The sequence below is a fragment of the Ixodes scapularis genome, unplaced genomic scaffold (assembly GCF_016920785.2).
Source record: "Ixodes scapularis isolate PalLabHiFi unplaced genomic scaffold, ASM1692078v2 PGA_scaffold0__279_contigs__length_252992795, whole genome shotgun sequence".
NCBI lineage: Eukaryota > Metazoa > Arthropoda > Arachnida > Ixodida > Ixodidae > Ixodes > Ixodes scapularis.
Window position 1 is genome coordinate 247,470,656 of NW_024609835.1, and position 11,763 is coordinate 247,482,418.

An 11,763-nucleotide genomic window follows, 5' to 3' on the forward strand; every position below is an offset into this window, starting at 1 on the left:
GATGGTGACTGTACCCGAGGATTGGGCAACATCATCATGTTTAACATTTACCTACGCAGCTAACTTGCCTTGTCGTATTTTGTTTGAGAAAGCTCTCGTTCTCGACGCCCTCACCAAGGCTAATATCTAATCCACCTATAATGACGATCCAAATCGAAAGTCCCAGTTTTGCTGGATATTCCAACAGGCTAGTTTTAAGCTGTACCCTTTCAGTGGTTCACGCATAATACCATGCTCAAACGGATCAAGCTTCTGCTCGGACACCATCATCACTTTTCTTCAGTGTAAACGGTTATAAGGATTGAAAGATCGCAACCAGCTGCTTTGTAGACAGCTGGTTGCGGAAATTTACGCCGTCTGTAACTATCTCTACGGCAGCCGAGCTGCTTGAAGACATCGCAACTATAAACTACAGGTTGCAGTTGCCAACGTTTGTAGATAAACGGTGGTAGCGACTGCATTCTCGCGTCCCCACGCATCACTCGGAACAGAAAGGCGCTAGTTTCGGTTTGAAGTCGGTACCTTTTCTACAACATAGATGGCGGCAGCATCAGTCTTCTGCACTCGGTGCATTTGGCGAGTTCGTTTCAGTCCAGTTTTCCGTGCAACACTCTGTGAGTGCGATGTATTCTGGGAGAGAACTCGAACGGTGCCAGTGCGTGTGAAACGAACTCGCTATAACAGTGTCCATGATAGTACGTTTATTTCTGAATCAGCTTGACAATAACTGGGCGATTTTTTTTCGCGCCGTTCCGCAATTCTCTTTACTATCTTCCTGTAGGCTGATGGAAACATCCAACGGTGGTAGGCTTAGGAGGGCGACCGCATTCCGCTTCTCGATTCCGGTGATGTATTTGTTGCATACTTTAGAGTTTGCCGTCGGTGTCGATGCTGTTCCATCGTCGCTAGAAGAGAAAAAAGTTAATTGTATTATTCGTCAGCAGCTTAAACAAAGCGCGAACTGGAAGGTAAGAAACACCACTAACCTGTATGGACGCACAAGTCGTACCCAGGTCGCGCAGTACTCCGCCTCGTACGGCTTCGAAGGGACGATGTAGTACGTCGTGCCGTGCGCGATCTTGCCGACCACGCAGCAATTGTTGCGGCTTTCTTGGTGCGGAATAGCCATCTCAGAAATTACAGCGCTAACCCACTACAACGCAGAACCAATGCAGCGACTGGCAGAAGATGCCCGATGCAACGGACCCGTTTGCCGCTAGGGGCGCCCTGGTCGGGGCTTGAATTAGATCCGCACGGTTCCTATAGAGAATACATGAGGTTTTTCACCAACCTAAAAACATTCTCACATAATAACGGCTGCGCGGATCTTCTTGAAAATTTCGGCTTTAAAGATATTGAGTCATTATCGAGACACTAAGCACAACAAATGTTTCATTATAAATTTAATTATATTCTTAAAAAAATCATGAAAATGGTCAAAATCGGCTAATTCGGCACTCTTGCGTTCGGAGCGAATTTACAAAATTATCTAAATTCAAACATAAGAAGTATTGCGCTTAATGCCTTCTAAATTTATTACGGAATCGAATAATATTCAAATTATTCATGTAAGTCGATTTGTTCCGTAACTACAGCAAATATAAAGAACCAAGGTGTCGGTGCTTGTTTTCGTCGCTTTTAAGGTACCTCTCACTCCCGTGCGGTGGCGCTCGCTGTCCACGAAATGCGAAATCGTTCGTTCGGAGATCGGCCGGATCGGCACTGTGTGAGGTGTTCTTCCGCGGCCGTATTCCGCGCCCGTATCCTGTTTCACTCTGCACGCCGAGGCGTCAGTGTGCGTGTCTTGTTTTCCTGGTTCTCGGTGGGTAGGTCTCCGTGTTTTCGCAAGCGGAAAATTCACCTTGGAGCTATGGGTCGAAGGCAACCGTCCTGTGGCAAGCGGACCGCGACGTGTTCCACAACCACGCGGTCCGTCAACGCGTTGTGCTTGTTTCTACTTTTTTTTTTTTTAAACGGGCTTTTTTTTTGACGCAAAGTTTTATTTTATTGTTATCCTTCACACAAACGTCCTTCGGCCTTGGGGTCGTGGAAATCGGGGAAGAAGCGTGCACAGAGTAGATCGTTCTTTGCCTCCTTTTTATTTTTCACGGACGTCCTGTGACCTCCGTACGGTTCGTGGTCCGCGCAATCTAACGCGGGGAAAAACGGGTCGCCCGCTCTGTAGTCAGGGTATTCCTAGGGGAGGGTGATAACTCGCTGTTCTTCTGGAAATTCACATATCACCCAAAAAGGTGACATGGGTAATGATTACGGTATGTTTTTTCCAGTGTTTATTTTTGAGCGAAAATCGGTGCATGTTTTTCGGTGCTTATTTTTTAATCACTAGTGTATGTATTATGGGTTGAACGTCTTGTGATGACGCTAAAAAGTGTCGATAACCAAAGAAAAATGCGATTGGACAAGAACATTTCAAATTTCCAATTTTCTTCACATATCTCATACGCTCTTCTCGTGGGAGCATCTATCCTGACGAAAAATGCCTAAGTCAGTGAGCTGTGAAAGCATACTCAGTGTACAATCTTTCGGCCTAGATAGGTATTGCGCACGCTCGAACACGCTTCACAGCCCAGTAGACGAAGTTGGTGGCACCCAGAAGGCGAGTTTTTGAATGGTCTGTAGTAGGCAAAAGAAACAAATAACAATCAACGCATATCAGTTCTTCAAGCGAAGAGGTGCGTTTCTAAGGTCAATGGTTCCGGACGGCACTAATGTTGGCGTTGTCGTAAGATGACGTCAGTTCATACGAACTGACGTCATCTTACGTGATCACGTGACACAAACACGTCACCTTACATGATCTCGTTACACGAAATGACGTCATCTTAGGTGATCAAGCTGCACGAAATGACGCCATCTTACATGATCACGTAACACGTCATCTTGTAAGTCAACCTCTCCCCACAGCAGCGCGCTCCGCGCTTCCCGGGCCCGTGCAGTGCTGTAGTCGAAAGCAAGCTCCCTATGGCAAGCGAAAGCTTCTGAAGTCTCACATTGAGAATACTCGCAAGCGGCCGTCTGTGGAAGCTTCGCACGTTGAGGTTTTTGGTGAGATCATGCCATCGTGTTCCATTAACTATTGTTGAAGTTATCGTTCAATAAAGCCCTAAAAATATGAATGTAGTTGGTGTAGACATCAAGATCTAATCACAAATGCGGTTTGACGTCGTTTAATTAACGTGTATATACAAGTGTAGAAATAAATGAGTTATTTGTGCATAGATGTTTAAAAAAGTGTTTATTATTCGACATAGGACTTTGGGGAGAAGGATGTGTTCAGATTTTTCTTCATGAGCGCAAATACACCTGACGCAATAAATAGTGACGATTTCGTCGTCCCAGTGGTGAGCAGGTGATTTCTTGCTCGAAACAATGATGCCATTTCATAAACCAAGTTCTGTGACATATGCTTTTCCAATGTCTGGTCACTATTTTGTAAATTAACCTTTCAGTCCAAACGAGTATACTTCTGTTTGTTTTTGTTAGCTTAGGAGGGGGTCACAGAGCCTATCTTTTTGTCTTCTTCTAGGACAGACGTACAGAGTTATACCGCAACACGCATCTGTGGAGCACACAGAGCTATCGCTCTCCTGTTGGCGGTACAGTAGCAGACGACACAACGCAGCTCCATAGTCTATCGAGGGCACGGCTAGCCGCGGCCCGTAGCGCGACCGTTCAGACTAGGGAAATGGTTTTGAAGAACCGAGAAATTGTATCTTGTGTACAATAATCACATGTCGTTAGTATACTAGTATTCTACTTGCTAAGCCAAATAAATATTTGCAGCTTGTGAGAATATGTTTGCGTGACGATTTACCGTTCACACTCCTGACGGATGTTAGCGAATCCTTCATGTTCGTGGCTCGCAGTTATCGGCATCCCCTCGGAGTGACTTCGCCATATATTCTTTTTTTGCTTGCAGGACATTAGAAAATCACAAACACGCGAGAGAAAAAAATCTTATGAGTACGCGTCATTTTGAGCTTCGTAGCTCTAAAGATGCCCGGTAAATGTCGTCCAGCTTGGGAAGAAACTTCCTTTTTGTTGGAGTTTGACTAACGTATGCTGGCAGCTCGTTTCCTGTCTGTTTTGTCTATACTCCGTTTCACCGTAATTTGGCAACCCTCAGTCAGAGCTGCTGTAAGGGAATCACAGTCGCGGAGCAAAGCACGTGACAGCTACTTTTAGGAGCAGTACTATAACGCCTGGAGCGCGTCTCCGACTGGTGTGTTTAGCGTCTTATGCTGGCCATACATCAATAGTGGTCCCGAAGTGCAACAAATGACGTCACAGAAGACGGAGTGTGACGCTGTTGCATCTCGCGATCCTGGCAATTCATCGTAGAAATGCTGGCGAAAACCTCGAGCGAACACGAGTGTCGCTGTCGTCATGGCGTCCCAACGAAAACCAATTATACAATTTCGACGTTTTTGTAATTCGGTAATTTAAATTACTGTATACAATTTTTAAGAAAGTAAAGACATCATAACCAAATAGGAACTTCCGCGCTAAAACATGCAGTGCGAAATAAAGACAACTACTATCTTTTTTTTTTTTTTTCTCTTGATGTCCACAAAAAAAGAGGCTATGCAACATCGATCCTACCAGTTTTTTTTTTTTTTTCGCACATTATGTGATGTCCTTTAACACGAAAGTACCGACGTAAAAGCGCTGTAGAGACGACATAAAAACAAAAATTTAGGTGAATCGAGCTTTGTAGTGGAACGGAAAAAAATAAATAATTAACGACTTTTTACAGTAAATACTTCACCTCTAAGTAGAACTTCAAAAAAGTGACGGTTACGCGCTTTCATGCCCATTTCAACAAAGTTGGGAGAACGATGTATTGCATCTTGTGAATACACATGTGGAGCAGCATGTTTATGTTAGAGGTATTGTGTGTAATCGCTGCGCAGTACCTGCCAAAAGATATTATTTGGGCACAGTCTCAACCGTTTCCGTCTGTGTGTGCTACGAATACAGCAACTCTTTTCGTAGAAGTGATGAGGAAATGGCGTGCCCTTGATGATACGATTGTGATTATGAAATAAAATTTTTAATCAACCAATAATTTCGACCTGTCCGGTCGCCTGGAACCCTGACAACAACTATCGCTTTCTAAAAAGTTCATTCTAATATTTACACGTTTTGTGGAGTTCATCGAGCGAATAAGAATGTTCCAACAATGAGCTAAACCTACACGAGTTACCCAATCCAACACGGCGCTTTTGAATTTTAGCTCCGTAGATAGTTCTGCAAATATTCGTCTAACAGTTTTGCAACGTTGGAAAGCATCGGAATGATTCAGAATCACTGCGGAGTTGATACTCGGGAAGATAAGACGGGCACTTGGGAGAAACGGACCGTGGCATTTGAGACAGGGGCAAACGTGCTACAATCGCATAGGCTTCTTGCACTGACGTCACATCGCACACTTTTGAACACCAAGTAAGAGGAGGAGAGGGAAGCTGCTTTTGTAAGAATTTTGAGTGACGGGTTAATCTTCTATAATCTTCTGGGGGGAGAATAGCGACGCCTGTACATATCCGGGAGGCACAAAGGAGGATCCTGATAAGAGGGGAGCTCCTTCTTCCCCTCTTCTTTGGAGGGCAACGGAAGTGACGTCCTGTGGTCATCGCTTGGGCGACCGCGCGCGCGCCCAAAAAACCTTTCGTTTCTTCTTTTTAGGGTTGGGGGGGGGGGGGGGGGGGCGGGTCCTCCTTTGTGGCTTTTGACAGACGCACAACGAGACTGGCAGAACAAGCGCATGATTCATTTCTTTCCATGGAGGCGTTCTGTCTGTGTACGCGAAGGGTGGTGCACGAAATAACCCAATCCCGATTCCCCCGTGTCAATATCCCCGCAGCAAATTCCCCGCGTTATCTTTCCTGACCTCATTTCCCCCGGGTTCCAAACACCCCGTGCCCCCATCCCCTTATCAGTTCCCCCCGTCCTCTGCCCCCAATTCTCGTTACGGGACGAAAGAAAAAGTGCATACCGAGGGTCAACAAGAACAAAGAAACCTCGAACGCGACCCAGGTGAGTTCTATTTAATTAAGGGACTTTCAACATTGGATGCTTCCCAGACGAGGTTGAGATGCAGGAGATGGAGGTCGAATTTTTGAAAACGGAAAAAGGGAAAGAGGCCTTAATACTAGACGAATTTAAGTATTGCTTTCAGCGGAAGAACCTAGATGAGAAAACTGCCTGGAGATGTGCTAAATACTGGACAAATAACTGCAAAGCAGCAGTTTTCACGAAGCACGGAAAAGTCGTCAAGACAACACAAGGTGAGCTAACGACTTTCTTTTTTTACTTTCGCAAACTCTCAGATTGCTGTTCAACTTGAAGGGCACTGAATGAATGAGGCTAAAATCTGCTGCGGCGTTACATCATCATCACGTCGATGTGTTTCAGAGCACAACCATCCACCTGATAGCAGCCAACTTCGGGAAGCGCGACTGAAGAACGCATTGAAGCAAAGGGTTAGGTCGGAGCCGCATTTGCCAGCACCGCAGGTGTACAGCAGAGAGATCTTGAGCCTTGTGGGTCAAGTAAGCAAAAACATTGTCTCGTCTTTACATACTATGTTTTATTACACGCGTATACATGTTCATGGTGTCCGCGATTGAACCTTGTTTGTGACGGGACCAATTTGTTCTTGGTTGACGACACGGTGATGGCTGAGCTGCCGACTTTTGAGAGCGTGAGGAGCACCATGTACAGGGAGAAGAGAAAGCAGCAACCGAGCCTACCAAGGGACATGGCCGAGATTAACCTTGGAAGACTACATACGGAGACACTCGACAAGCGAGACTTCCTGCTGTTCGACGTCAGCATAAGTGAAGGCCGTGTTCTTTGCTTCTGCACGCAGGAGCTGCTTTCTCATTTTTCGGAAATGGTTGAAGTGTTCATCGATGGCACGTTTTTCTCCTGCCCGTCATTGTTTTATCAACTAGTCACAATAAGCGCCGTCAAAGAGGGTTTGAGCTTCAACGTCGCCTACTTTCTTCTACCTGGGAAGTCTCGAGAAGTATATGTGTCGGCCTTCACGAACTTCAAGACGGCGTTGGACGCTCTTCGTGCACCTCTGTCACTCAGCGTTGTCCGTACGCACTTTGAACTGGCCCTTATCCAGGCTTTTCTTTTCGTTTTTCCTGGAATCCGGCACCAGGGTTGCCATTTTCACTTCGCTCAAGCAATCTGGAGGAAGGTTCAAGAACTCGGACTTGCCAAGGCTTACCAGGAAGATTCTTCGGTAACGATGTTTGTACGCCAGACAATCAGTTTGGCCTTTGTCCCGCCAGCGTTCGTACGTATTGCTTGGCGGGGTTTGAAGGCAACTGCACCACCAGCCCTTGGAGTCCCACAACTTATCCTGTACTTCGAGGATACTTGGCTCTTAGGAAACTACGACACCCAGCAGTGGAACCACCACCAAAACAGCGGAGCCCGGACAAACAACCTAAAGGAGGCCTGGCACCGGTCAGTTCATTTTTCAGTATGGTATAAATTTGCTATCGAAAAATCAGAATGCTTATTTACCAGGAGTTGTAATCCTTGTGCTTTTTATTTACAGAAAAATTAACAACGCCATCGGGAAAGCGCACCCCAATGTCTACACTTTCGTGGAGCACATCAAGCGGGACGAGGCCACTAGCAGAGTCACCCTCCTCCAGGTATCCAACGGCGGCCAAGCCCGAAAGCGACAAAAGAAGTGGGAAATGAAGGACGCAGCCATCAGGAAGCTCGAGCAGCGTCTGTCCAATGGAGAGCTCAACATTCAAGAGTTTCTGAGGCTCGTGCAGCGATATTGCGGTATCTAAGTAGTGGACATTGCTTCAACAAGACTGTATACATTAACATGTTAATAAATCTGCCATCATTTTCAATATTGTCGAGCACTGAACTGACACAGGATCACGGAATAACAGTGTGCGTTGGTTTCAAAGAACATCGGAGGTGATCAACGGGCGTCCGTATCGTTTCATCGACACTCGTTTCATCGACACCATGTTTCGTGAAAAAACTAGCTTCGTCGCACGTGCATCACAGGGACCCATGTTAATCCAGGCGGACCACCCGTCCACGCCGCCTCGCGGCGACAGACACAGGCGACTTATTACAAAAGGAAGCTAATTCGAGCTGTCGGTGTAATAAACTTTTGATGAAACGATATGTCGATGAAACGTCCTTCGATCAACTGATTGCCATTGGATAGAGAGGCACACAAAAGTTACAATATGGGGGAATTGGATACGGGGGTGCCGGCACTCGGGGCAGGCAAGACGGGGAATTTGACAACGGGGATCTTGACACTCGGGGGAAATGGCACGGGGCATTTGGAACGGGGGAACTGCCACCGGGAGAATCGTGCTACAACCGTATGCGAACATGATTTTTTTCCCCTTTTAGTAGTTAGTTGTTCTTGCCTTGACTCGGGTCCCAGTGGGTGCGTTGTCGTTGTATGCCCACTATTTTTTTTTTTTTTTTTAGTTTATGGTATTTTTTGCGCTGATGGGGTATCAAGGTAGACGAAAAAAAAAAAATGAAATAGCACCTCGACAAAAAGAAAAAACTTGTTGCGATCAGGAACGTTTTCAAAGCGATTTTAGGAGCCTGCAGTGTTACCGCAGGTGCAGGAATGAGGGCGTAACCCAGGCACTTGAAGAGAAGGGGAAGCTCTCGTCTTATTGGGACTCTCTTTTATGGGTTTCCACGTCGCGATTGTCCTTCGAAATCAACTGTCATTTATTTCTCGCTCGTGGCTTCTAAATACTGGAAGCCAGGAATCGAGCCACAATAGTTTTGCGAAATCAAGGTTTCCCTGAAATGGATAAATTTCACGTACAGTTCGACGCGCAATACCTTTGCCGTATTGACTCGCGAGAAATGCCCCCAACACGGCTGAGTATGGCGGTGCTCCAAACGTTACATCTAAATTTTGTTGCCTTACCTGTTACTATTTCGCGCCCATTTTGAGCCACGTCAAAATGAAAGCGCATGATGAAATAAAAGTGACACTCGTTTTCCGCTCGATGGAAATTTCACGCCAGCTCGCTGTCTTTGCTGGTACCTTGAGCGTTTCCCAGCGATGCGGAGAGTTAGAAAAAAAACAAAAAAAAAAAAAAAAACACGTGCGATGGCATCTTTTGCACACTCATTACTTCTATAACACCGAGCCACCTCGTATCCTTTTGTTTTTCTTTCATGGTACTAATTTCTTTCTGCGCATTACGGCTGTTACGACGCTAAGTCTGTCTGCACCTTCGCATTTGAACTAGGCTCAGATCAGGGACGAACCAGTTTAAATCAGGAAAATATAATTAACACTGTAGCAAAGTAAATCTATCATATCGATCGGAAATACGATTCGGCACATTCCATCAGAACACATATTGTGCAGAGCAAATGCAATAGCGAGTCAGCGTGCAAAACGCCGCCACACTGCGCTACCATAACATCTGAGCGATTTTTGCATAGCACCGAGCACGGAAAAGAGAAAACAGTTATTCATTCACATAAACGAAGCAAATTTATTTAAAGCCCGGACACTCCGTACGTCCAATCTAGCTAAGGTTATCAATAGACTCGACCATGTCATTTGTTGAAACAGATGAAAGACGTTGGCAAAAATGATTAAACTGAATAAGTGAATCTAACGCACGTATTTTACCAACCGACGGTCGCGCGCCTTCAATACCCATTGCGCACCTTGGACACACTTTGGAGAGCAATGCATATTTACATCGCCGCCCGAGGTCTCCATTGAACGTGTAGTGCTGACCAAAATAAAATGCTAACCTGACTCTCAATCGCTCACCGCAAAGGACGATTTCCAAGAGGCGGTACTGTAAATCACTCAAAAAAAAAAAAAAAGAACTCAAGCTATAGAAACGAGCGTCGTAAAAAAGGGGACCGACATTTTTATTCCTACCTCCGAACAGAAACGAGCGCCACCCACTGCATCACACAGCGCAGAGGCCGGACTCGGCCACCGCGCGTATTACCACTGACGTCCGATGCTATGCACTCTGAGCTGACTGACCGCAGACATACCAAGCGCGCGCGAGGGAGGGAGAAACTTCCTCCGCCGGGAGAACACAACACATTTGGGGATCTATTTCACGCAGCGGATAACGCGGGCCTTTTCACACTTCGATACTGGCGCCATCTAGAAGTCGCGCGTTCAACCACGTTACGAGCCGCGCGCCATCTGGTGGCTGAGACGGACGAATAAATAGAGGTACCGCGCCCTCTTAAACCCCTCCTTATTCAAACCACAGTGTCGAACCCAATTTTTTATCCGTTCGCTTTAGGTTCGGGTTCACTAACTTCACTAGGGTGTCGCGTGATGTCGACACCGGCGCGTTATCCAAATGATGTGCGCATGCGCGGCTGCACGCGCGAAAGTATGAATCTTTGGTGCCGCTTTAGTTGAGTGCACATAGGATTTCTGATACAGGTACGACCTGCCAGCGGTCGTACCGCGGCATCAATTATGCTGCGGCACGATCGTTAGCAACATGATGCTTCAATGTATTGGACGGTACAAGTTACATTACCCTTCCTTTACAAAAACAATTGCGACTTTAAAGAAGCGGATTGCAAGTTGTTTCAGCGTAGAATTAGCTGCGACTTTCGGTTTGTCGGATGGTGAGCATTTTAAATGAAATGCCCCTTTCCTTGATCGCAAATGCCGAACATTAGTTATTTGAAAGGGATATCTAAAACTCAAAAGCAGTTTTTCTTTTTTTCTTTTTTTTTCTTATTTTATAATGGAACGAAACGGCACATACTAAAGTCCGAGACTGTTTTAGCATGCTTTTAATACCCCAGGTTAACTTTTGTGCCTTCGTTTCTGCCCGTCTTCTTTTTCATGACCTTAATCAGCTCGCTTCACTTGTCACTCATTCTTGTGTTTAAGCGACGAACCACCCAAGCGACGGTCGCAAAGGGGTGAGAATCTTTTATTTCTTCATGGCTGCCACGACCATCCGAGGACCACCCGACGTTCACTTGGCTAATAAGCCGTGACAATTTTTATCACGCGTTTTAACATTGAACTTAAGTCCAAAAACTGAGACAACACGTGGGCTGAACAAGTAATGCTTTATAAGATTCAAAGAAAACAAGCAACTATTTCACATCATTTTGAGCAGAAAACATGAGCACACGTAGATCAGGCAAGGAAAAAGTTGTAATAGTTCACAGCACGGCATTGAAATAGCGGTTACAGTGTGCAGCGCATACATGGTTAAAACATGCAGCGCATTATCCTCTTGAGGGTAAACTATTTGAGACCCACAGGCTCATAACAATACATTTAACCGACAGCTGCTTTCTGTCAACCAGGTAAGTCTCGCCTGAGCTGGGTGTTTGAAGGGAAAGAAGACCCATGGTTCCACAGGGGACGTACGTATCTGGTTCACGCTAACGTCCCTGGATATTTTTTGGTGAAAAAACATCGAGGGACTTTAGTTCACGCAGACACACAGGGTGTTTTTGTTTTATTCTTTACGGGACTTTACATATCTTATAAAAAAGGATGTAGCAGATATGTGGATGCCGTCTTTCGTTATATCTGTAGGGCTCGGCGGACAATGGGTGAATAACCGTTGCAATGTTTAATGATTAACTAAAATCTGTTAGTTAACTTGTTTATTAACGGCTTAATTGGCCATGGAGCAATTGCAGTTTTAAAAGGAGTCATTATTAAAGGCCAACACAATTTCGTCAATTCGC

General features: G+C 45.6%; 1 protein-coding gene across 1 annotated transcript; it reads left to right on the forward strand.

The window, feature by feature from the left end:
• The first annotated feature begins 6,115 nt into the window (after positions 1-6,115).
• LOC120842681 lies at positions 6,116-7,993 on the forward strand. The gene is made up of 4 exons (XM_040213837.3): positions 6,116-6,308; positions 6,436-6,572; positions 6,683-7,503; positions 7,598-7,993. The coding sequence occupies exons 1-4, from the start codon at positions 6,116-6,118 to the stop codon at positions 7,842-7,844; spliced, it is 1,398 nt and encodes a 465-aa protein (XP_040069771.2). The 3' UTR covers positions 7,845-7,993.
• Positions 7,994-11,763: the final 3,770 nt, after the last annotated feature.